The following is a 23,813-nucleotide window of genomic DNA, read 5'->3' as shown; positions in this document are numbered from 1 at the left end:
AACAGCCTCTTTTTATGTCTTTAACAATGTGTTGCTTGACAAATTATTATAATGTTTCTATCATTTTAAACTTTTAAACATACAAGTATGTCGACAATATCAGTAAAGAGCATCATGACTCCAAATATTTGGAAGAATATATTGAAAATGAATCTTAAAAAAAAATAAATTATATGAAGTTTAGTGGAAAGTGAGAGTAATTATTCAAACTTTATCTCACTTCTCTGTCCAAAATTACTTTTTCTTTTACATACCATCTATACCATTTAAAGAAGGCTGACAATACTTAGGTTTACCAATAATAATAATAAAAAAAATCAAACTGCAATTCTGTGTAGCACTCTCCTACATTTATTCATAGCTTTGTAAAACAAAAAGAAAGTTTGGCAGAGAAAGTGTTTTCCAAGAGGCTGGCAGCTAGTATTTGGCTATATTGAGTAGCATATAAAACATTAATTTACAATTACAGTTTCCACTGTGATTGCTAATACAAGTTTAATTGTTAGGGAAAGCTTCTTCAGTGAGTCTTCAATAATTTTGTCATTTTACTTCCTTTTTCCAAAGAAGATTTTTATTCTATTTTGAAAAATTTGTGACCTGTCAAAGTTCTGTACTGTCTTCCCCAATAACTCTCCATGAGGCTTTATAAAGAATCTCTTCATTAGCCTTGACATATCACAGAATCACAGAATCACAGAATTTCTAGGTTGGAAGAGACCTCAAGATCATCGAGTCTAACCTCTGACCTAACCCTAACAGTCCCCACTAAACCATATCCCTAAGCTCTACATCTAAACGTCTTTTAAAGACTTCCAGGGATGGTGACTCCACCACTTCCCTGGGCAGCCTGTTCCAATGTCTAACAACCCTTTCAGTAAAGAAGTTCTTCCTAACATCTAACCTAAAACTCCCCTGGTGCAACTTAAGCCCACTCCCCCTCGTCCTGTCACCAGGCAGGTGGGAGAACAGACCAACCCCCACCTTGCTACAGCCTCCTTTGAGGTACCTATAGAGAGCGATAAGGTCACTCCTGAGCCTCCTCTTCTCCAGGCTGAACAAGCCCAGCTCCCTCAGCTGCACCTCGTAGGACTTGTTCTCCAGGCCCCTCACCAGCTTCGTCACCCTGCTTTGGACTCGCTCAAGCACCTCGATGTCTTTCTTGTAGCGAGGGACCCAAAACTGAACACAGTACTCGAGGTGCGCCCTCACCAGAGCTGAGTAGAGGGGGACAATCACCTCCCTAGCCCTGCTGGTCACACTGTTTATTATGCAAGCCAGGATGCTGTTGGCCTTCTTGGCCACCTGAGCACACTGCTGGCTCATATTCAGCCGACTATCCACCATCACTCCCAGGTCCTTCTCTGCCTGGCAGCTCTCCAACCACTCAGCTCCCAGCCTATAGCGCTGCCTGGGGTTATTGCACCCCAGGTGGAGGACCCGGCACTTGGCCTTGTTGAACTTCATGCAGTTGACCTCAGCCCATCGGTGAAGCCTATCCAGATCCTCCTGCAGAGCCTTCCTACCCTCGAGCAGATCGACACATGCACCTAACTTTTTTACCTTTTTTTTTTTTTTTTTTTTTTTTTTTTTTTTTTTTTTTTTTCCCCTATGTCGTGGTTTAACCCGGCTGGCAGCTAAATACCACGCAGCCGTTCGCTCACCCTCCCCCCTCCCTCTCTGGGACGGGGGAGAGAAATGGAAAGTGAAGCCCGTGAGTTGAGATAAAGACAGTTTAATAAGACAGGAAAATAATAATAACAAAATAATAATAACAATAATAATAATAATGTTACAATGGTGATAATAGGAAAGTAATAATAATATGTACAAACAAGTGATGCACAATGCAATTGCTCACCACCCGCTGACCGATGCCCAGCCTAACCCCGAGCAGTCCGGCCCCCTCCCCCCGGCTAGCCACCCCTATATATTGTTTAGCATGACGTCAGATGGTATGGAATACCCCTTTGGCTAGTTTGGGTCAGCTGTCCTGGGTCTGTCCCCTCCCAGCTCTTACTGCACCCCCAGCCTGCCTGTTGGCAGGACAGAGCAAAAGGCTGAGATGTCCTTGGCTTGGTATAAGCACTGCTCTGCAACAATTAAAACATCGGGGTGTTATCAGCACTCTTCTCATCCTAAGCCAAAACACAGCATTCCACCAGCTACTAGGAAGAAAATTAATTCTGTTCTAACTGAAACCAGGACACCCTACAATCCTTTATTTGTTATTATTCCTTCTTACCACCTGTCCCACCAACCCACACTGCCCAGCAAAAACATATGCTGACACCAGCGCTTTCCAGTACTCTTTTTTTTTTTTTTTTTCTTTGTCATTTCCTCCCGCAAAACGCAGTGCAGGGGCCAGAAGTGTTGCTCACTTCTTCTTCAGGAGCTCCTTCATCTCGGGCACTGCCTGGAATAAATCTGCCACCAGTCCATAGTCTGCCACTTGAAAAATTGGAGCTTCTGGGTCCTTGTTAATAGCAATGATTGTCTTGTTGTCTTTCATCCCAGCCAAGTGTTGGATTGCTCCAGATATTCCCACAGCAATATAAAGTTCTGGTGCTACTATTTTGCCTGTCTGTCCAACTTGCAGATCATTAGGAACAAAGCCTGCATCAACAGCTGCATGGGAAGCTCCAACTACAGCATACAATTGATCCGCAAGATCATACAGCAATTTGAAATTTTCACCGCTCTTTAAGCCTCTTCCACCTGATACAACTACTTTTGCACTGGTAAGCTCTGGTCGATCGCTTTTGGTCAACTTCTGCTCAGTCCATTCAGATAGACCAACAGGTGGGGGAGGGGTTACTTTTTCTACACTGGCACTACCACCACTTGTTGGTGCAGCCTCAAAAGAAGTTCCACGTACAGATAACACTTTAACCACTTCATCGCATTGGACGGTGCAAATGACATTTCCTGCATAGATAGTTCTCACAAAAGTGTCTGGTGACTTAATCTCAATGATGTCAGAAATAGGGGCAACATCAAGTTTAGCAGCCACTCTGGGAATAAGATTCTTCCCAAAGGAAGATGCTCCAGAGCAAATATGGGTGTAATTAAATTGCTTCTGAGTTGCCAAAACCAAGGGAGTCAGCTCCTCTGCTAGAAATCCCTTGTATACATCGTGCTGAGCCACAAGAACTTTTGCAACACCCTGCACCTTGCTGAGTTCTTGTGCTATCTTGTCACGGCTGGTACCAGCTACCAAACAAGAAACTTCACCTCCAAGACGTTTTGCTGCAGTGATGGCATTTAGTGTAACGGGTGTTAGAGTCTCATTGTTGTGTTCTGCTATGACCAACGTACTCTGAAACCGCTGGAGCAGTGATGTCACCCGCCGCGCACCCTGCGCCATGACCGCCCGCAACATGGCTCCGCCGCTGCTGCCCCACACCGCTCTCACGAGAGCCGCCCTGCCACCACCGCCTCATTGGGTGCCACGCCGGGCCAATGGGCGTGCTCTGCTGCCTGCTCCTTCCCTCTCTCCGCCGACAGCTGGCCGCGGACAGCCATAGCAAGAAACAACTTCAATCTATTTAATAATTTAGTTGATGCTTTTTTCTTAACAGCATACAAAAACAAACAAACAAACAAACAAAAACACAAATAATCTGATACTTTAAAAGCAAGTCCAGTGTTCCAGGGACATGAAACTTGATGCATGCTGCAGAATCAGATGTTCTCCTCCCTGAAATCAGACCAGAAATAGGCAACTATAAATGCAAATTTCTTCATCCTCTCTGAATCTAGGGGGGGAAAAAATATTGCCCTGGTCTTAATCAGCAACACTTAAAAAGATGAATTTTAGTTCTTATGTGGTAGAAATTCGATTCAGTCATGGGCGGTGCAGAATGAGTGCAGGATGCCTTGTAAGACATGTTTTCAGGTGATAATGCCTCTGCACAGTAGCCATTGTCAAATTGCAGCATTTTTTCTTCTTAAATGCTGACATGGAATTAAAGTTCTTGAACAGTCTTCAACATGCTGGGAGAAGAAGGGGCAGGTTTAATCTTTTCAGAGCACAGTTTCCTTCCTAAATGCATGCATATCCCTTTCCTGCTAGGAAAGAGATCATGGGGGAGGACTTCTTGGTGCCAGTCCTGGATGTCTTCCACTTTCACAGATTTAGCTGAATTTTACATATGGCCATGCAGATACATGTATGTTGCAACTGGAGTGACTGGCATCTGAGCCCAGAACAATTAATCCAATACAAACAGCCTTGTGGCCAAAGATCCTTCACAGATCTATGACAATGGAGATACTTTGGGTGCCTGCTGCTTACTTCTCCAGAACAAAAAGACCTGTAAAAAGTACATTTGTGATTTGCTCTAGTTCAGAAAAGAACAAGAGTGTTTTTAACCTTTGATATTCTTACTGCCAGAAGATGAATTTCCATTTAATATCTGTTTTTATACATTTATATCCTAACATTGATACTGGAAATTATATTTCAGGAGAAATTTCATTTAAAAGAGAAACGAGTATCTAATTTAAAGAAATTTGTATTGTGCATCTACCAGAGCCAAAGAGTTGTCAGTCTTTCCCCAGCACTGATAGTGACTTATTTATCGGAGTAACCACTGAAAAATTGGTATCGAAAAGTGGCACCTAGGTTAGGAGTGTTGTTAATCAGTAGAGAATGGTGTGTGCTTTCAGAGGCTGTTCAGATCGCTTAGCTGAAGCACTCTCTGAAGCACTCTCTGAAGGTCTGCCTACACTGATTAGAGGGAAATGAGGGTGTTTTTCCTTAAGGGGGTGTAATATGGTCCAACTCTTCCCTGCTCTTCTCCAGTACTGTCTGTGCTAGAAGAAGCAAAGCTTGGTATGTGTAATGGTTTTCATTGTATTTGGAAGTTATATAGTGAAGACCTTGTCTGACTTTAAATTATAAATCAAAGACTGTCAGTTTGAAAACATCTCTGCAAAACTGTAATTCTCTTAATGTATGTGCGTAAGAAAAGAACAGCATAGGATTTTTTTTAATGTATAATTTCTCAACATGTATTTTAACATTACTTAGAATTCTTATCAATATATTTTAAAACCTGTTTAAGCTTAATATTCAGCATGAATCCAATTACTGGCTTTTCAAGCTAAAAGTGGTACTAAGTCTGTTTTTAGATGTCACTGATAATTCTTGCTTCATTTGCTCTCTCATTTGCCTATCAGACACCTGTTTTTTTTAGATCTTATTGCAAATGCATATCTCATTGTTTCTGTAAATTTGTTTGCTTTCTCAGTTCTCCATAGTAATAAAATATGCAAGATAAAGACTTGAAGACCACAAAAAATTCCAGAAAAAACAGGGTTGGACCTTAAAATGGAGTTTTAAAGAATATTGAGAAGAAATGAAATCCTAGTTACTGTTTTTCCATCACACGTGAAATGACGGATAGTAGTAGAGGGCACAGTCTTTAGAATAAACCCTTCTGATCTGGAGCTGGGGGAGAAGCACAATATAGTCTTATCATATGGGAGCAACAAGGTTCACTCAAGTTGCAGGAATTACTGATTCGCGATACTGAATTATAATATTAAGATATATAAGTATCTGTAAGCAGCTGCAGTTAACTGGCATCCAACAAATTTAGTCAATCACCAAAGGAGTCCTGATTGCAGAAAATGGTCTTGGTGATTCGGAGTTAGAATGAAGTTAGTATTTATTCATAACTTTAACAGATGTTGTCTAGAAAAATGAGAGAATGATAAATAATCTAGACATTGTGCATCATTTGGGCACCTGAATTCATTCAAACACATCCTTTGTTTTTAATATTTTTTTAATCTCAGCATGCTCCCATAGAAGTTGAGAAAGGGAATTAAGCTCTGGGACAAAAGGTTCTGAAAAAAGCAAGAGGATCATGACGATTAACATCTTATGATCACCCGGGAAAATTGATCTGAAAATCCTAATTCTTTTTTTGGATTTATAAAAAAGGAAATATTTAGTAGCAACAACTTCTGTATTTGGCATTGGTGTGAGCACTAGCAGGAGCTTCTGAATGAGTCCAGAACGCAAGTAGGAAACTGGAAAGCTGTTCAGATTCATTTAAAACAAACAAACAAAAAACTTGTGCCAATTTATCTTAACAAACTGCCTGAGATATTTTCATACTTCTGTTCAACAAGTATTCAAGTCAAATAAGTCAAATTTGAAAAAGTTACCACATTTTTAAATGGTATAGCCACACTAGTATTTGATGCTATGTTTGTGTTGAAATTGCTTTCAAAAGCAAAGCAACAAGCAAAATTATACATTTATTTTGATTAAGTCCATTTTTTCTTCAAGAAAATAGGTATACAAGTACTGGAGGAAATACCAGCACTAGATAAACCATATCCATGTAAGGCATTAATGGAGACAATAATGACACAACTATCAGAAATCCTTTTCAGCTATCTTTCAATATTTATTGGTTTACTATTGAAGAATGAGAAAAGACTAATGAAGGGAAAAAAAAAAAAAAAAAAAAAAACTTTCACTAAAAATGAACTAGTCTATCCACAAAGATGACTAAAAGATTATTTTAGTTAAAGCTTCATGATAACTGTGTTTTGCTGAATGCAACCAATCAGTGGCAGTGTTCCCAGCTTAGGTGTGAATACAGCCTACAGAAACTAAATGACTATGTTGTTTTGGCCTTGCCATAGCCTCAATACTGTTGTGTTTGCCTAGTGGAAGAGAAAAAGCTTTTCTGTTTTGTGCAAACTGTCACATGAATTACCCTACAAACAAAACCCAGTCCCACAGTTAGATGTTCATATATTTCCTTAAAATCCCATTTATGCAAACAAAAGTCATGAAGACTATGCTTTATTGGCCTCTTGCTTAAACTTTTTACCTCCTGAGGGCTGTAGGCCATGAACTGGCCCTTTGTATGGAAGGAGAACTTAATTCACTTTCAAGAAGTCAAAACATAAGTTAAAGAATATATACAGTTTGTAATTGTGGCAATAAATGTAATGCTGGTAGTGAGCAGCAAACAAATTCATATATTGAAAAGCTGTATCAGTAGTGATATTGCCTGTTTTTGTCTTGGGAAAAGAAAGGATCTTATTGCATGCGTAGGGAAGGGGTAAACGTGTTACATTTTATTTGTTATTCATTGTAACTTCCTTGTGAAAATCTAAGAATCATAAAAATACGTGAATAGACAGGAGACTGAAAAGTGTGTTTAAGAAAAACTGAAACTGAGTAATTAACCTCTAGCATCTGCTATATATATATTTAAAAAAATAATAATAATAAAAAACCTGCTCCAAACAAGAGCAAAGGGTGTTTTTTGTTGCGTTGTTTGTTTTAAACTAGGAATATGGCCATTTAAATCATCACAAAGTCTATATAGACTCCGAATTTGACAATGGAATCTGCATACCTTCCAACCTGATCAATAAGAATGTGGCAATCAGTCTTTTCCCTTCCAAAGCCATTCCTAAGGACAGAGGGAGAGGCAGTAAAGCACCTTTGTTAAATATCTTATACATCAGTGCTTTAGAGTTATTTTCTGAAGGAATTAAATCTCATTAAATCTGTTTCTGCTAAATGATTCAATCAGCTAAGTGGGTATTTTGTATTACTATGGAAATGAAATCATAAAATGCAATTGTCAGGTTTAGAAAGACTAATACACAATATCATGGACTTTTGTCTTCTTTTGTTCCCTTTCTCATTTCTTACTAATTAATTTTCTGATTAAAATCTGAGTGATAATCTTGTTCTGTATTCAAGGTAGAATGCTGACATACAGAACAGAGTCATGCAGGTGAAATAGATCATTGTTTAAAGTTGTAGGAAACTTATTTTTAAACCTCATTATCTGGGGAAAGGTGGATATTTAATTTTGTGGTGACTCAGTACATGTACTATAGAACACTAATTCTGCTGGGCTGCAAATATTTTGCATAAAGAGTAGAAATATCAACTAAGTACTTTCCAAAGTTCACAGGTGACTTTTTCAGAGATGTGGTTACTGGTAATTGGAAGTAAAGGTGTTTAGATTTGAATATTAAATCATCTTCCACATTTCACAGTTCCTGGCTTTCTCTACTTTTGAGCTTAGCAATAGGAAAAAAAAACAACCAAACCAAACCAAACAAACAAACAAAAAAAAAACAACAAACAAACAACAACAACAACAAAACAAACAAAAACAAACAAACAAACAGTGCTGTAGTTTACTCTGGTCTCTTTATCTGACATACTATTTACATAGCTTTTCATTTAGTGAATGGCTCCTGACTTATTCATGCAGTTAAACTAGGGTCTGGATTCTGTACTTTTTTTCACTGTAAGGTATAGTTCATAATTTGTTGCTTCCCTACTGTTTTATATTAACCAACAAAAAACAAACAAACAAATACCTAGTTTCAAGGCTAAGGGAAAATAACCAAGTTAGGACAATTTTGCATGTAGATTTGACTGTCTGTTACCTAACAACCTTTTTTTTTTAATCATTCCAGAGCTTGTAGACATTTTTCTAGGTATTCGGACTTGATAAAGGAGAAACTCCTCAGTATGTTACTGTAGATCTTAGAGCACAAAGGAGATGTAATCCTACTGTCTAGTCCAACAGCTCTTCTTGCTTCCCAACAAGCAGTTTAAACTCAATAATGGTGGTCTTAGTTTTTAAGCTCTCACATGTTAAAATATGGTATTTAAGAAAAAAAGGAACATGAATCACAAATGCATGGGCTATTGTTTGCCAGTCTTGGAAACAAAGATGATCTTTCTCAAGTTGTCTCACCGAACCCAAGTATTAGATAAAATTCTTAGAGTGAGGAAGAGAATTGAATCCTAGATCTCCTGAGAAGCTACTCAGGGTACAGCAGGGCATGGTAGCAATCGTGTCTGCACCAGAACCAAGCAAATCACAAGATGTATGTGTTTTTATACTTCAGCAATTACAATTCTCTCAAACACCAGAAAAAATATTTTCAGGCTTTGGGAAATGAAATGAAACTTTCACCTGTATAACAGGATTTTTCTTGACATGAAATTGAACTATACCCCATAGTCATGCAATTTGTCATAGACCTATAGTACTTTCGTTTCTTAAGTTTATATTTCCTGGAATTGCTTTTACAATGTATATCTTACTGGAACTGTGTCATTCATCGAGCCTTTACTTTTCAGCATAGCACATAAGAGAGGGAAAAAAGGGGGGGGGTGGGTAGGAGGAGAAGCCAAATCAATGCTCAGAATGAGGGACACTGGATCAATCACCTCTTATGAAATAGGCTTTTTCATATAATTTAGTTATTAAATTATTTTTTTTTAGTGGTTTTGACCGTGTGCTCACAGTGATACTTAGTAATTTTCAGATGTAACTGGCTCAAGAGATCTTAGTCATTTCTGAGATGTCTAACACAATTGTGGTGGTCTAGTTCTTTCACACTAGTTCACATTTTTGAAATCTTTCTTGAATTGTGATCTTGAATGAATTTCAGCTGTTGTCTATGGTGGGCTAAGGGATGGAGGAGTAAGGGATTTTAGTTGTGTAAAGCTGAAATCAACTTATTGGGTAAACAAAAACCCAGAAACTGAGGAATGGGTTTCTGGGTTCAGTTCTTGCTGCAGATCAGTGCAATCTGCATTGTTTGTACAGCTGCACATTTGTTTACCAGTTTGCAAAGTAAAAAGTCTAATGTAGTGTTCAGTAATATGTTTAAGGTGCTTTTCCTTCAGTTTTAAGGAATCACTCATTTGGGTAACAATTGCATGAGAAAGGGGTAGTTTATCATAGCCACCTTGGATGAAAGCTAAGTATTGGTAATACCCCAGCCTCACCCACCTCTGCTGACCTTGAGAAAAGATGCTGAATTAACTTCTGTCAGCTATTGGCTCTGAATTGCTTTTAGCTTGTAGGTATATGTATAGCCTTCCCCCTCCTCAAGTAGTGTGTGTTAAATATAGGAATAAGGGTGCAAAGACCACCAGTGTACTGCACTAGAACTTTTTTTTTTTAATGAGAAAAGCTACTTGGAGGTTATAATTACATTATAATTCAGTTTCATACCTCTAAACAAGAATCAGCATATTATAACTGGTCAATTCTGAAAACATTCAGTACATGTCCACTTATGTGGCTCTTATTTAGACTCCTCTAAAGATAGCCTTCCTCAACCATGTTTTCTCTTGCTAAGAGTCTCTAATAATGTGGCTTTTGTATGACCTTGTGGTTAAATAAACTCTGCATTACACCATTGCTACCTAATTAGTTAATGATACCTTGTTTAAGTTAAATAAATGGGTTGGAACAATGCTTTATTAAATTAATCTTCATTTTCAGCTAAATAGTATTGCTAGTAATGCCTATAATTCAAGATGTGGTTTTTCTATGATATCTTACTAATTTCTGTTTAAAACAGGAAAGGTGGATCTTCTCAGACTCAAATGCACTTATTAAACTGTGATTACACTTCAATCTGTTAATTGGTGTCACTAGGCACTTCTTACACATACGGGGTAATCTGCATCTTGCTAGTACTTGAAGGCAAGCTTTAGGTCAGTGTTGTGAGTTTGACAGTGTGGTTGTTCTGCACGAAATTCTTTAGGAGATGTTGGGAGATAACAGGACAATAGGCTCACAGGGGTGTGGAGAAAGCAACAGCCAAACGAAATGTTAAGTGCCTCTGTCTAGCTTTTGGCTGTTTGCTAGACCACAAGAATTCCAAACAAACTTGATTCCTTTTTTTTTTTTTTTTTTTCTGTAACTATGTCTAAGACTGCCTGGCATTAATCATATTTTGCAAAACCCCGGTAAGGTTCTATTGCTCTGGAGCTGTGAAACCTTGCTAAAGACCAAGCCCAGTTAAGAATCCTGGCTCATTCCTATTTGCTTCCATAAAGATAGAAGTAGTTGTATGCTGTTCTATTAGCTAAGGGTGGGGAGATCTAATTCCATTTCATACAGAACTACAGCATGCCAGAATCTTGATTCTATCCAGTTTGGAACAAGAATGGAGACCTTCAAAATGATTTGGCCCTGGGATAGAGCAGCAGGGCAAGAAGTAATGCAATTTTACGCCTGCATACTGGCTCCCATGTTGGAGCCAGAGGGTCTTTGGTCTATAACAGAACTCAGGACACGAGGGGCTTGCTGCTAAAGGGTAGTCTGAGTCTTGAGTTTTTCATTGCTCTGCTGAGGAGCAGCGAGCCGGGGAAGTTCAGGCTCTGCAGCAGCCATGGAAGCATCAGGATGGCAGCAGCCCCGGGGATTCTGAGGCCTTCCTGCTGGGCGGTTTGCACTGCAGCACTGCCTCTACAAGGTGTCACTAAACTCATGAACTAACTTAAAGAAATGTTTTATTTTCACACTTATTCTTTGATTTTTTATTTTTATTTTTTTAATTTTAAAATACAGTATTGTGTGAGATTAGTAAAAGCCAAAACAACCTTCGATGAAATACCAATGTCATATTTAGTGTGAATTACAGTACTTTTTTTTTCTTTTTTTTTTTTTTTAATTATACATGCAAAAATAGCAAATTTAAGCTACAAGCAATGTCTTTGTGGTGTTTGGTCTGATGAGTGGTCCTAGTCTCCCAGTAAAGCATGTTTTTCTACCAGTAATGGCTTTATTCAGTTTTTGCACAATTCATACCAGACAATGACAAGAAGTGAGTGGGAGGAATTCACAAGAAAAGACCAATTTGTACCTTCTGTTCCAGAAATGTAAGCTGAGGTGATGCTGTAAAGCAGAAAGCCAAAATTATGTCTGGCATGGTGATCAGTGGCTGTTTTACATTAGTGTTAGAAGACATTTATTCTTTTTATGCTAGATCTGAAAGTAACAAATGTTTGATATAGCTGAAGAAACTGTCTCTCTCCTTGACTTTGCCTTGTCTATCTGGCTGACATGGCAGTTCAGCTGTGAATATATACTGCAACTTTGGCGAAGAACTATAGTGGGCTATTTTAAATGTTTTATTTATAGCAGTGAAGGTTCTCCAATTCCTGGTAATATCAGTTGGTACTGTACTCAGACAATACCCTTTTTATGTTGATATGCTGATATATCAACACAAGATCTAGGAATTGCAGAACACTGCAAAGCATCTAAAAGGCCTGCTGGCAATCGGCAGGTCTTTTTTACTTTGCAAGATAAGGTTACAATTTGTAATCTTTATCTACTAAGGCTTTCTCTAGTCTTGAAGATTGTGTCCCATGTGTTATGGCCAAGGCAGAGTGCTCTTATTTGTTGCTGTCTTCCAGACTGTTTGCTGTAGTCTTCAGAAATGCTATCACAAATCCCATTTTGTTCTCAGTTCCTGAGAAATGTGGTCTACTGTTTTTTTATAACTGTGTAAAGTAGATTATCTTCTGGCCTTTTGTGTACAACCTAATCTTTCCACCCTGAAGTTCACCTAGTCGAGTCTAATAACACGGAGTTTTCATTGTGAAATATTTGTATAGCTGTTTTAGCATCGTGTAAAATATTAAAATCTACAAGTAACAGAAATTTACGGCTGTATTTCAAGCCCAATAAACTGTTTCAACCTCTGGCCCTTTTTGAAGGTATTGTGAAATACTTAGGAATTAGACCCGTTATTCTGTCTCTTTAATATGAAACTTTATGGAAATGGAAGAATTTATTCTAATAAATGGCTAATTTCTGCCAAAGAAAGACCTTCTAGATTCATATTCAAGGAATTAATTTACACTTGTTGAAGAGCTGACAGTGTTGTGATTACTGAAGCTGCTCTATTAGTTGTTCTTCCTTTCTGCATAGATTAATACTAAATTTAATTATCTCTCTCATTCCAGAGGCAACTTGTCATTGTCACAACTGTAGATTTAATTTACAAATTTAGGAATGGTAAAATATTTTATGAGCCAGAGTCCAGGAAAACGTGGATAAGAAATACTGTATGTTAAGTACCAATTATTTGGTTTTCTGACAAAAAACACTTTTTACTGTTTTTCATGTTGTTGAAGATGTGATGTGCCTGAACCTCCTTTACATCACATCAATTTAATTGAAGCTTTCTATGAGATTGGGTTCCCCAGTTGCTCTGAGGTAATCTGAATTTTTTCATCAGCAGTACGTGAACTTGCTCACTGTTGCATGTCCCTTCTTTCCCTAAAAGAAGAAGACCATCAGATCTGAAGAAGAAGGAAGAAGAAGAAGAAGAAGAAGAAGAAAAAGAAGAAGAAGAAGAAGAAGAAGAAGAAAGAAGAAGTCCATCAGATCTGCGTGATTCAGTGTTTTGGATCAGTATGTAGAAATTAGGAGGTATCATGTTGTGCCAGCCCAAAACACGCTGCACCTCAGTGTCTTGAGCAGAAGTTGCTAAAAGGCTTATTACTATTCTACATATAGCTCCACATAAATTATTGGTGCTCTCATGTAAATATTAGAAATATTAGAAATTGTACGAAGATCCTTCTAAGGATAGTGAGTAGTTCATATTGCAAGAGAAGAAAATGAAATGATTGTTTTAATACTGACTTGAGTTTATTAATACTTGGAACAAGACTGAATGCAAATCTGACTCACTTCATTTAGTGAGCATTACTGAACAGTTAATAATTAGTAAAGAAATGTATTTTCTTAATATACTTGTATATTTTATATATAATATATGAATCAGCTCATGTTTAATTCAGTTGTTGAAAACAACAATATAAATAGGAGTAAGACAACCTAAGTGACCAATGAATTTCATAAGAACATCCTAATACGTTAGCAAAATTCAAGATACATCCAGATACCTGAGACACCAGAGGGATCTCTGTCACATCAGAGTTTAATTCCTGGCTATAAAAATATAAAATTATATATAAAAACAAATATTCACTGAAGGTGAGGAAGCCAAACAAACCTGCTGCTTGGTGATTAAGGTGCCTCGTATGATAGAGTTCATTTAAAGTGGCTGTTATTTTTTTGGTCATGTTGATTTATAGAAACCAAAATCCTCCATGTAGTCAGTGTCCTTAGCCTGTGAAGTTTATCTAAATTGTATTTGAGTATCAAGGAAACATATAATACTTGTATACCATTAACAGGAAAGGTCAAAGAACCCTATGCTTCTGATATTCTGATACCAACCTCTTTTTTTTTTTTTTTTTTTTTTTTTTAATGCTACTGCCTTAGTAACTGAAACATGTCAGTGTCTTGATGATAAGAAATGAATGGAATAATTAATTATTTTTGTAGTTTTTTATAGGTTGAGACTAAACTATATGAAAGTATGTATGGCTTGAATAGTGTAAGTTCTTGAAAATAAAAGACCCCATAGGTGCTTGCTGGTCATTTATCTTCTTTCCAAATATTTAATGGCCTAATTTGACTTATATGTGCTGTCTGCTTCATGACACCCAACTATGCCAGCTATAGTCTATTTTATTATAATGCATGCTGTGTTACTGTAATTGAAATAAAACTTAGCATTTTGAATTGCCTTTTTTTTTTCTTTCCTGCTTTGGCAATAAAATAAATCCTTGTCAGAAATGCAAAGAGTTCTCTTCACAATCTCATTAAATAAGCAAAGAAGGTCACTCAGCGTACTTGTACCACGCTAATATAGAAACTACACAGTTGACACATTTTAAAGCTGTGTAGCTCAACCCTTGTTCTACAACCAGTGACCTTATATCAAAACTGTTGCTTCAAGGTTTTGACAAAATCTGACATATTGTAACTAACAGCTCAGGAAGAAATGGGGGTTCATAGAATCATAGAATATCCCGAGTTGGAAGGGACCCATAAAGATCATCAAGTCCAACTCCTGGCACTGCACAGGTCTGCCCAAAAGTTTAGACCGTGCTACTAAGTGCACAGTCCACTCGCTTTTTAAATTCAGACAGGCTTGGTGCAGTGACTACTTCACTGGGGAGCCTGTTCCAGTGTGCAGCCACCCTCTCGATGAAGAACTTGTTCCTGATGGCCAGCCTAAACTTCCCCTGCCTCAGCTTAACACCATACCCACAGGTCCTATCATTGGTGACTAAGGAGAATGGGTCACCTGCCTCTCCACTCCCCCTTGCGAGGAAGTTGTAGACCGCGATGAGGTCCTCCCTCAGTCTCCTCTTCTCCAGGCTGAACAGGCCCAGTGACCTCAGCTGCTCCTCATACGTCTTCCCCTCTAGGCCCTTCACCATCTTCGTCGCCCTCCTCTGGACACTCTCCAACAGTTTAATGTCCTTTTTGTACTGTGGTGCCAAGAACTGCACATAGTACTCGAGGTGAAGCTGCACCAGTGCAGAGTAGAGTGGGACAATCACCTCCCTCGACTGATTAGCGATGCCGTGCTTGATGCACCCCAGGATACGGTTGGCCCTCCTGGCTGCCAGGGCACACTGCTGGCTCATATTCAACTTGCTGTCAACCACAACCCCCAGATCCCTCTCTGCGTGGCTGCTTTCCAGCATTTCATCACCCAATCTGTACGTATTGCCAGGGTTGCCCTAGGACTGGCCTGGGAGAATCAATTGCTTCAGAGGCCAGTCTCCACCTGTCCTGTGAACTAAGATAAAGACACATTTGTTACCAAGCTGTTCATGTTTAAAAATAAAATATATCCCCCCCACCTCCAAGAAAGAATCAACAGAAAAGCCATCTCTTTTGTGATGCTTCCTCTTCCATGAGCAATATGATCGCAGTGCTGCGTTTGCTTTTACTTTGAGGGGAAGAAAAAGAAGAAGAGAAAAAAAATAAAACAGGAAGGAAAATCCCACAACTAGTAATAAATTTATTAAAGATGTTTATAAAAATAATCATTCTGGTTCTCTATAGGAATCCATGTGTCCAGACGAGCCTTCCTGCTACAGACAAAAAAAAAGTTTAGCAATTAAGGAAAAGCTGATGTTACAGATGTGTGCAATTTTCTTTTTATCACAAGAATTTTACCATGCAAAGCTCCTTTATTTTTGATGTTGGAGACTGATATTCTTCATAAATTGGTATAATAAAGGCAATAGTAAAAAGGTATTTAGATCTAAAAAGTGCATTGTTCATATTGCAACAAATTCAGTCAATTACTATTCATAAGTTGGGGAGAGTGGAAGGCCATAAGCAAGAGATAATTTAAAGTTCAGTGAGTCTAATGTACAAGTCAACTATGCCTGGATTTGATACTTTGTGAATTGGGTCTATGCTAGTTTGTGAGTTAATAATTATGAGTTTTCTGACTCATCAAAAAAATCTTCAAAACCAGTCAGCGGGTACTGGCACTATCTCTGTGATATTGCCTGCATTTGAGATTATACTAATAGTTTCCATCATTCTGAATAAAAATGGGAAGAACCATTTTGCTAGAAACGTAGATCTGCTTTGTAAAGGGCTTTACTGTTCAGTTAGCAGCTTTTTGGTCAAGAGGTGGTTGGTGCTAATGGAAATAAAAAGCAGATAAGAGCATGAAGTATTAATGGCGTGCATCAGTGGCTGTCATACAGTGCCCCTTGTTTAAGTGCAGCAAAGAACATCAGGATATGAGACAGGCTGTGACACTTCAAATAGTGCCATATATATATATTATGCTGTATCTTGACAACAAGGCAAGGCCTGTAGTATGTAATATGGTTTCCATATAAAAATTTGCACTATTAAACTGCATTGGACTTGAGGGTCATATTACACCCCTCTTCCCCACCACCATCTTTCTGGGAAGTTGTTGTCTGAATTTCACAGACAGGCTTGGAATCTCATCTGAGGTTTGGTGTTATCCGTTGAGTAGATTCTCATGGATTGGAAAAGGGCAATAGTGGGCTTCCCTGGAGGTCATACCTGTAGAATTGAATTTGTCCCTTCATCACTTCCCTTTTTCCACCCCCTCCCCAGCTAATCCTGTAGTAGTCTTTGTCTACAAATGGTGACATTGATGCTCACCATTGTCTGTGTTTTTGTCTCTCACCGGGATAGGAATGCATCTGAATTTGGTACTGTAGCTTAAGGCTTGCACCAGGCTGAAGCTTCTCAATGTTGCCCAGATTGGAATGGAAGTCAGTGGTGTAATTTACAGGGTTGTTGATAGAGTGATGCCCTGGTGCTTGTCTTAACACATCTGTACTTTTTTTTTTTTTTTTTTTTTTTCCTAAAGAAAATGATAAAAGAATTGAAATTTAATCTGTTTACACATTGCCCAAAGAAAAATTTGTTCTGAATGTAAGTCTTGAAATTCTGTGGCCATATAATTACTTGTAATGATCCTATAGTGAGGTTTATGAGAGAGTAACTCCTTACATATATTTGATATGAGATGAATTGGTTAATTTGACTGTCGTCATAGTGCATTCTTCCTTTGATGGGAAGCTATGGGAATAATTTCTGATCATAGAAATTTATTAGCAATTACTTAGATAATCCTTTTGTCGCTGACATTTTTTGTTAATGTTTTTTTACAGCTCAATGAGGTGATAACTTTATTTTCTCAGAATTGTCTGTAATTTTTCAGCTCCAAAAACTCCTGTAAAGTGGCTAATTATGCATATATCTATAGTAATCTTATTCACAGTCGCAGACTATAGTACTGCAATGTGACCTTTTTAGGGCACAATTACTGACATGTTTTGCAGGATTTTTTTCCCCACAATTCTGATCTTGTTCTATACAGGTACAACCTACATGGGGAGATATTAAACAGACGTGTTAGTGTTCATCAATTAAAAATCTAAAGATATGCAGAAGAAAATTAGCTGGGGGGAAAAGAAAGGGAGGGGGCACAGTTTTAATAGAATTTTGTCCAAGAGCTGTTATGCCACAACGAGCAACATCTCCCTACAATTCTGAAAAGAGTACTGGAGAGACTTATTAATCTGCCATAGTCAAAGTTAGTGCCATTGCTATATGTAGGTGGTTCTGTTTAAATATACTATTTATGGAGATACTTAAAATATAAATGGCATTGATTAACTTTGAAAATATTCTGATTTTACTGAATGCCCAGGGAAGATTAGCTACAGGAGATATGCCACATCTACAAAACGTTGACTTCTGAAGTATGATAGTGCTCAGTGCCTGATGTGATGAGTAGTTTACAGTAGTCACAGAGGGTGAGGATCATTTACAGCTATAACAGAAGCATGCTTCTGTTCTAAGGAGGGATCTAGACCGTGTCATATATACAACTTAGGATAGATAGGACAGGGACATAATGTTTGACTATATCCTAAGACTATCTATACAGAAAAGAAGCATGTTTACTCTATGTATCCACTTTGCTTTTCTTTAAAGTAAAGTTCATGAAAACCAGATGAGTGTGAATTACTTCCTCTGACCCCAGACTGCCAGCTAACTATAGATTGATTTTCCACCTTCCTATCTTCAAAGCAATTTGCTACCGAAGTATACATGTGATCAGCCCTTTATGAGAACAGACAATGTTCAATTTCAGATGGTCCAATTTTCTAAGTGGGAGTACTTCAAATGTATGATTAATTCATTAGTATTTTTTTCTCCTGGGAATGCTACTTTGTGCATACTCTTTCTAGGATCCAAAATCTCAGTAGTTTTATGTGGCCAAAACTACAACCATGAGAAAATGTTACATGCAGTAACAAAAGTTTTTGTGGTCTATGACAAAAAATAAAATAAAAAAATGGTGTTTATGGTGTTTAAAACTGCATAAGATAATATTATGCAACTGACAAGTCTCCAGGCAGAAACACTTATTTTGGTGAATTGCTGTAAAACTTCTTGTGTATCCCCAAAATCTATGGTTTTGTCTGCCTTGATAAGGTGGCCTTCATCTCCTGCTGATTTCACTGTTTGCATTGTTTATTGCTTGTAGCACAGTGCTGACTCCTAAGTAGGGCATAGATAGATTTTTCTCAATATCATTGGAGATGTTTTGAATGGCTGCAAGGCCAAGCAATCACTAGACACAATAAGACATTCCAGTGGTGCGCTGGTCTAGAATGTGCAGCCTGCGCTGCATTTGATCAGGCTATGCCAGAAGTTAAAAATCTACCATAAACTCCTGTGCTCTGCATTTCTGATGATACACGTTGATTGCACTCGGACACAGTCATTCTGAGAATCATTTTCTTATCATGGTTTATTACTTGATGTTGTGAGATATTTCAAGTGTTTTATGCTATTGAACTAAGCTGTATTTATCATATATCAAGTCTACGTGGACACATACAGGGTGATGGACATGTGCCTAAATTTTTGAATGGCTCTAAATGTGCAAGATGCAAGACCTTTTTTGAAGTTCTAGCAAATTGCTTGTTTGCTTCTTTAATGCAGATAAAATTTTAATAGCTTAAGGAGACCTGAATAAACTCTAATAAATTTGAGTTCATTTTCTGAAACAGAACATTCCATCTGAAAAAGGAGGAGGTTGGAGGTGGAATAATCTCTATGATCAGTTTAACTCAGTAAGGTATTAGTGGCACCTTGCAAGCTTCTTCATGGAGAAAATACATGGGAGATATAACGGGAGAAAATACATGAGAGATAAAATACTTTTCTGTATTCTCTCCCTGAAGGCTACTCATCTGCAGCTGACATCTCATCTGTGAGATATCTTTGTAATTGAGAGTCAGGGTGCTCTTACAGCAGTATTGAGATGGCAGCCTCTGATGTGATGCTCAGTCTGGTAAAGGAACATATTTTTTTTCCCTTAATTATTCAGAGGGTTCTCAAACTCTTGGTTTCTATGAAGTGTGACTTTTCCCAGATTAGTTCAGAACTGTGTAGCAGAGCAACCCTGCTTCTCTGAGGAGATTTTAAGGAAAAGTAGGTAATGGCATGACATCATGTAGCTGGACTGCAAATGATGTAGTAATCCTTCTTTAATGTTGACTGGATTATGCTTGTAATATCATGGGTGAAAGCATTAGAAAACATCATTCCAGTTCTAGGATTTTGGGTACAACACACAGTTCTTGAATGATTGTGCCATCAAGAACAGTATGTGTGCTTTCAACCAATTTAGGTATGTTGCTAGGGGGAATGGTGGCAGCAGCATTCAAGGTGCGGAGCTGAAAGCTTTTAGGGGCTGTATCCCTATGCTCCATGGGTGTGAAAGAAGGTGGAAGAGAATGACCGTGGGTGAGGTGGAGGTGTAGTGAGGTAGTCTGGAAGCCCAAGTTGTAAACTGGGTTGGCTGAGGCATCTGTTCTGCTCCTCTGCCCCAGTTATTGGGAAAGCAATTTGGGGTAAAAACCTGGAATGAGATGATATCAACTCACTCAGCTGGTGTGTTAACACCAGGCTTTGCTACTGTTTAGCTGCCCTCAGCAGCCACTGGTAGGTTCATTCCAACCCCTCTTGCTGGGTATTAAAGCCCTGATGTTATATTGTTGTCTTCATAGGGAGAAATGTGTATGCTGTAAGGTGATGTATAATGGAGAAGGGAATAAATTTGAGGTCTTTAAAAAGCTGGGTTATCTGTAGTGCATTCCTTTGCCTCTACGGTTAAGACAATGAATTGAACATGGAAGTTCCGTGTGAGTAAATACTAAACTTAGTACAAGCTACATCAGAGAAGCTTAATTTCTCTTTAAAAAAAAAAAAAAAAAAAAAAAAAAAAGGTGTGGGGGGGATAATAGTCATGGCTCCATAACAGTGAATCTGTTCCACATGGTTTGAGTGGACATTGAGTATCTTATCTCCTGTTAGGATGTAGTGAGGACCTTGGAATTATCAGTGGTGCTGTGATCCAGTTCAGTGCCACTCAGCTCTAGTTCTGTCAGTGAATCAGTGGATCTTTTCAAGCCTAAAGAATGTGAGCCATCTTGTAGAAAAGTTTAATTAAAAAAACAAAAACAAACAAACAAAAAAAAAAAAAAACACTGTTCTGAACTCTGAAAACTAAGATGGAAAAAAAAAAAAACCACTTTCCTTTAGAATTTAGCAATATGTAGTATGCTTACCAATGAAATTTCACAAATTGTTATATAGTTTTTTGTTTTGTTTTGTTTTGTTTTTTTAATTTAGCTATTCTAGGAAAATCAGTTTAGCTGAGTAACAGTGATAGGATCTCTAGCTATTACCTCCTAATCATTAATTTCTTCTGGACCCTGTTTAATACCATACCAGTGGAATGTTTAATAAATCATGAAAATAACTTGGATTTAACTGAAAAATAAATTATTAAGCTGTAACTGTAACCTGTCCCCCACTCCCAACCCCCTAAACCATCTTCACTTATTAAGGCATAATTGAATTAATGTACAATCAAACTATAAATACAGGAATCTAGAGCTTAATATATATATAAAGTGAATAAATATAGGGACTATTAGCTCTGTTCTCCAGAGGGATTTTCTGGTCTTGTTGTCTAATAAGCAGACTCCTGAAAGCCATCTATTGAGGTAATGTCATATGATGTTTGTCACATTGATGCTGGAGACAAAAATTATACTACAGAAAGTTTTGAGAAGAGGGGGAAAAAAAGAGGGAGGGCTGTGTGTGTGCATAAACTTTGCATGACCAGTGGGTGAATTCCTAGTGTTAGGGATCACGAGGGACAGAAATGTGTTGCGTTTTTCTTGCACAAAATTGGACCAATGTATTCGAAAGAGGAAAAGAAAAGTTTTTGTCAGGGATTGTCAAGATGGAGTAAAACTTTCTTGTACATAGAGATCTGATACCAGCCCACAGATCTCTGTATATATAGCAAGTTTACTTGCTCTATTTCCTTTCCAGAATACTATTATAGACAGAAAAACATATTAACTGTATTTTGATTGCCTAAACTTTATGCCCAAATACAGGTTATATTTTATCATAGTGAATTTGCATAGTAAGTGGTGTAGTGGGCTTATGTGGCAAGGTTTTGGTAGCAGGGGGTCATTGGGGTGGTTTCTGTGAGAAAGATCTAGAAGCTGCCCCATGTTTGGGAAGGGCCCCATTGTCTTCCAGAGCTGAGCCAATAAGCGATGTTGTTTTGCGCCTTTGTGAGAGCATATTTAAGACAGGGAAAAAAATGCTGCGCCACACAGCAGCTGGGAGAGTGAAAGGAGTGAGGAATGGCCTTGCAGGCGCCAAGGTCAGTGTAGAAGGAGGGGGAGAGGTGCTCCAGGCACCGGAGCAGAAGTCCCCTGCGGCCTGTGGTGAGGACCATGGTGAAGCAGGATGTCCCCCTGCAGCCCATGGAGTACCACGGTGGAGCAGGTGGCCCTGCACCGACGGAGGCTGCCGCCTGTGGAAGACCCCTGCTGGAGCAGATTCCGAGCTGGACCTGTAGCCCGTGGAGAGGAGACCACGCAGGAGCAGGTGACCTGGCAGGAGCTGCTGCCTGTAGGGGAGCCAGGTTGGAGCAGTTTGCTCCTGAGGCATGGACCCCGTGGTACGGACCCATATCTGGAGCAGCTCTAGAAGAGCTGCTGCCTGTGGGAAGCCCACGCTGGATCAGTTCATCAAGGACTGCATCCCGTGGGTGGGACCCCACAGCACAGGAGACAAGAGTGACCGAGAAGGAGTGGCAGAGAAGTGCTGTAGACTGACCATAACCCCCATTCCCCTGTTCCCCTGTGCCACTCGGGAGGAGGAGGTGGAAGAGGGTGGATGGGGGGGAAGGTGCTTTTGGTTTCTTTCCTTTGTTTCGCACTTCTCTAGCTTGACTGTAATAAGCAATAAATCTTACTATCTCCCTATGCCGAGTCTGTTTTGCCCGTTACTATAATTACTGTGTGACTTTCTTGTCCTTATCTCAACCTTTGAGCCCTTTTCATCGTATTTTCTCCCTGTTCCTCTTTGAGGAGGGGGAGTGAGAGAGCGGCTGTGGTGGAGGTCGGCTGCCCACTCGAGCAGAACCACGACAAGTGGCAAGAATTTTGGGAAGGAATCACAGGGACATTTAAAGACTGAGGAATGGGTAAGGACCATTTGTGAGTGCTCAGTGTCAGCATCCCTGGTTGATACTAAGTAATGCAAAACCTGAAAATCTTGATCTGGTGTCTGTTTACCAGTATCAGCAGCTTCACAGCAGCTCTAGATTTTATCTTTAATATTAAGGAATTAATGTTGATTTATGAGACGAGTGGGAAGAACTAATGATGGCGAGCAATACCACTTCGCTGGGTGGCATTTTATTTTTTCCTTGGTAGCTTTCCTGTGTTCATCCAACTTCATCAGTCTTGATCCCGATGCTTGCAACATTATGGGAAAACTCTGTGTTCATACCTATTGCTGTGCCTTGACAGACACTATAGAGGGTAAAAAGATTGTGGAGAAGGGAGAAGAGTAAATGTCGAGAGCAAATGCCTGAACACCCTTTGTGTATTGCTTATGATGAAAAGAATACTGCTTGCTGCTATGGGCACAGACTCTTCATTGTCCATTGTACAATGGGTGTGCTGGGTAAGGATGTACTTTGGTTTAGGTCTGTATAGAAATGCAGATGGAAATACGGTGTTGAGTAGTTTCTCTGTTCAGCTTTCTTTGCAAAAGTCATGGTCTTTACTACTTTGGTTGTGGGATTATACAAATGAACTTGAAATAATTCAGGAAAGATAGGCCCTGTCTACTCTTCTCTACAGCCAGAAATGAGAGCAGATGTATCAACTCATAAGGGAAGTAACAACAACTGTGTTTCCTACAAAGTGGAGATTTGCAGCATTTTTAAAGCTCTCTGCTCACCCTAATAAGTGTAGAATTTATAGTTCAAAGAAAAGCTTTGCGGTACCTCACTGAAAATAATTAAAAAATCTTAGCTACATACAAAAGTGATTATCACATACAGGGTTTACTTTAAGGGACTCAAAGACTCTACACGTAATATTTTATAGTAAACCATAAGGGAAACAGTGACCTTCTAATTCTGAAGAAAGGATACTTAATATTCTCAGACTTTGCACTAATATTAGCAATCTCATAGATAAGAAAGAGGAAGCAGAAATACTTGTGTTT

The 23,813-nt window shown here is 38.7% G+C and overlaps 1 protein-coding gene and 1 long non-coding RNA gene across 3 annotated transcripts in view; one reads left to right on the top strand and one right to left on the bottom strand.

Moving 5' to 3' along the window:
• Nucleotides 1–2,212: 2,212 nt before the first annotated feature.
• On the bottom strand, nt 2,213–3,379 carry LOC309881566 (electron transfer flavoprotein subunit alpha, mitochondrial-like; the record flags this gene model as incomplete). The annotated part of the gene is made up of 1 exon (XM_082767688.1): nt 2,213–3,379. The coding sequence occupies one exon, from the start codon at nt 3,377–3,379 to the stop codon at nt 2,375–2,377; it is 1,005 nt and encodes a 334-aa protein (XP_082623814.1). The 3' UTR covers nt 2,213–2,374.
• Nucleotides 3,380–21,143: 17,764 nt separating this feature from the next.
• Nucleotides 21,144–23,813, top strand: part of LOC309881575 — a 57,339-nt gene continuing 54,669 nt past the window's right edge. The window contains exon 1 of one of the 2 annotated variants that reach the window (XR_014318159.1): nt 21,144–21,274. This is a non-coding gene — a long non-coding RNA (uncharacterized lncRNA). The remainder of the gene's footprint in view (nt 21,275–23,813) is intronic. The other variant, XR_014318160.1, reaches the window with a different exon arrangement.

This window comes from Aythya marila, assembly GCF_965140915.1.
Source record: "Aythya marila genome assembly, chromosome: 9".
Lineage (NCBI taxonomy): Eukaryota > Metazoa > Chordata > Aves > Anseriformes > Anatidae > Aythya > Aythya marila.
Note: the sequence above shows the minus strand (reverse complement) of the source record. Positions and strands in the feature narration are given on the sequence as shown.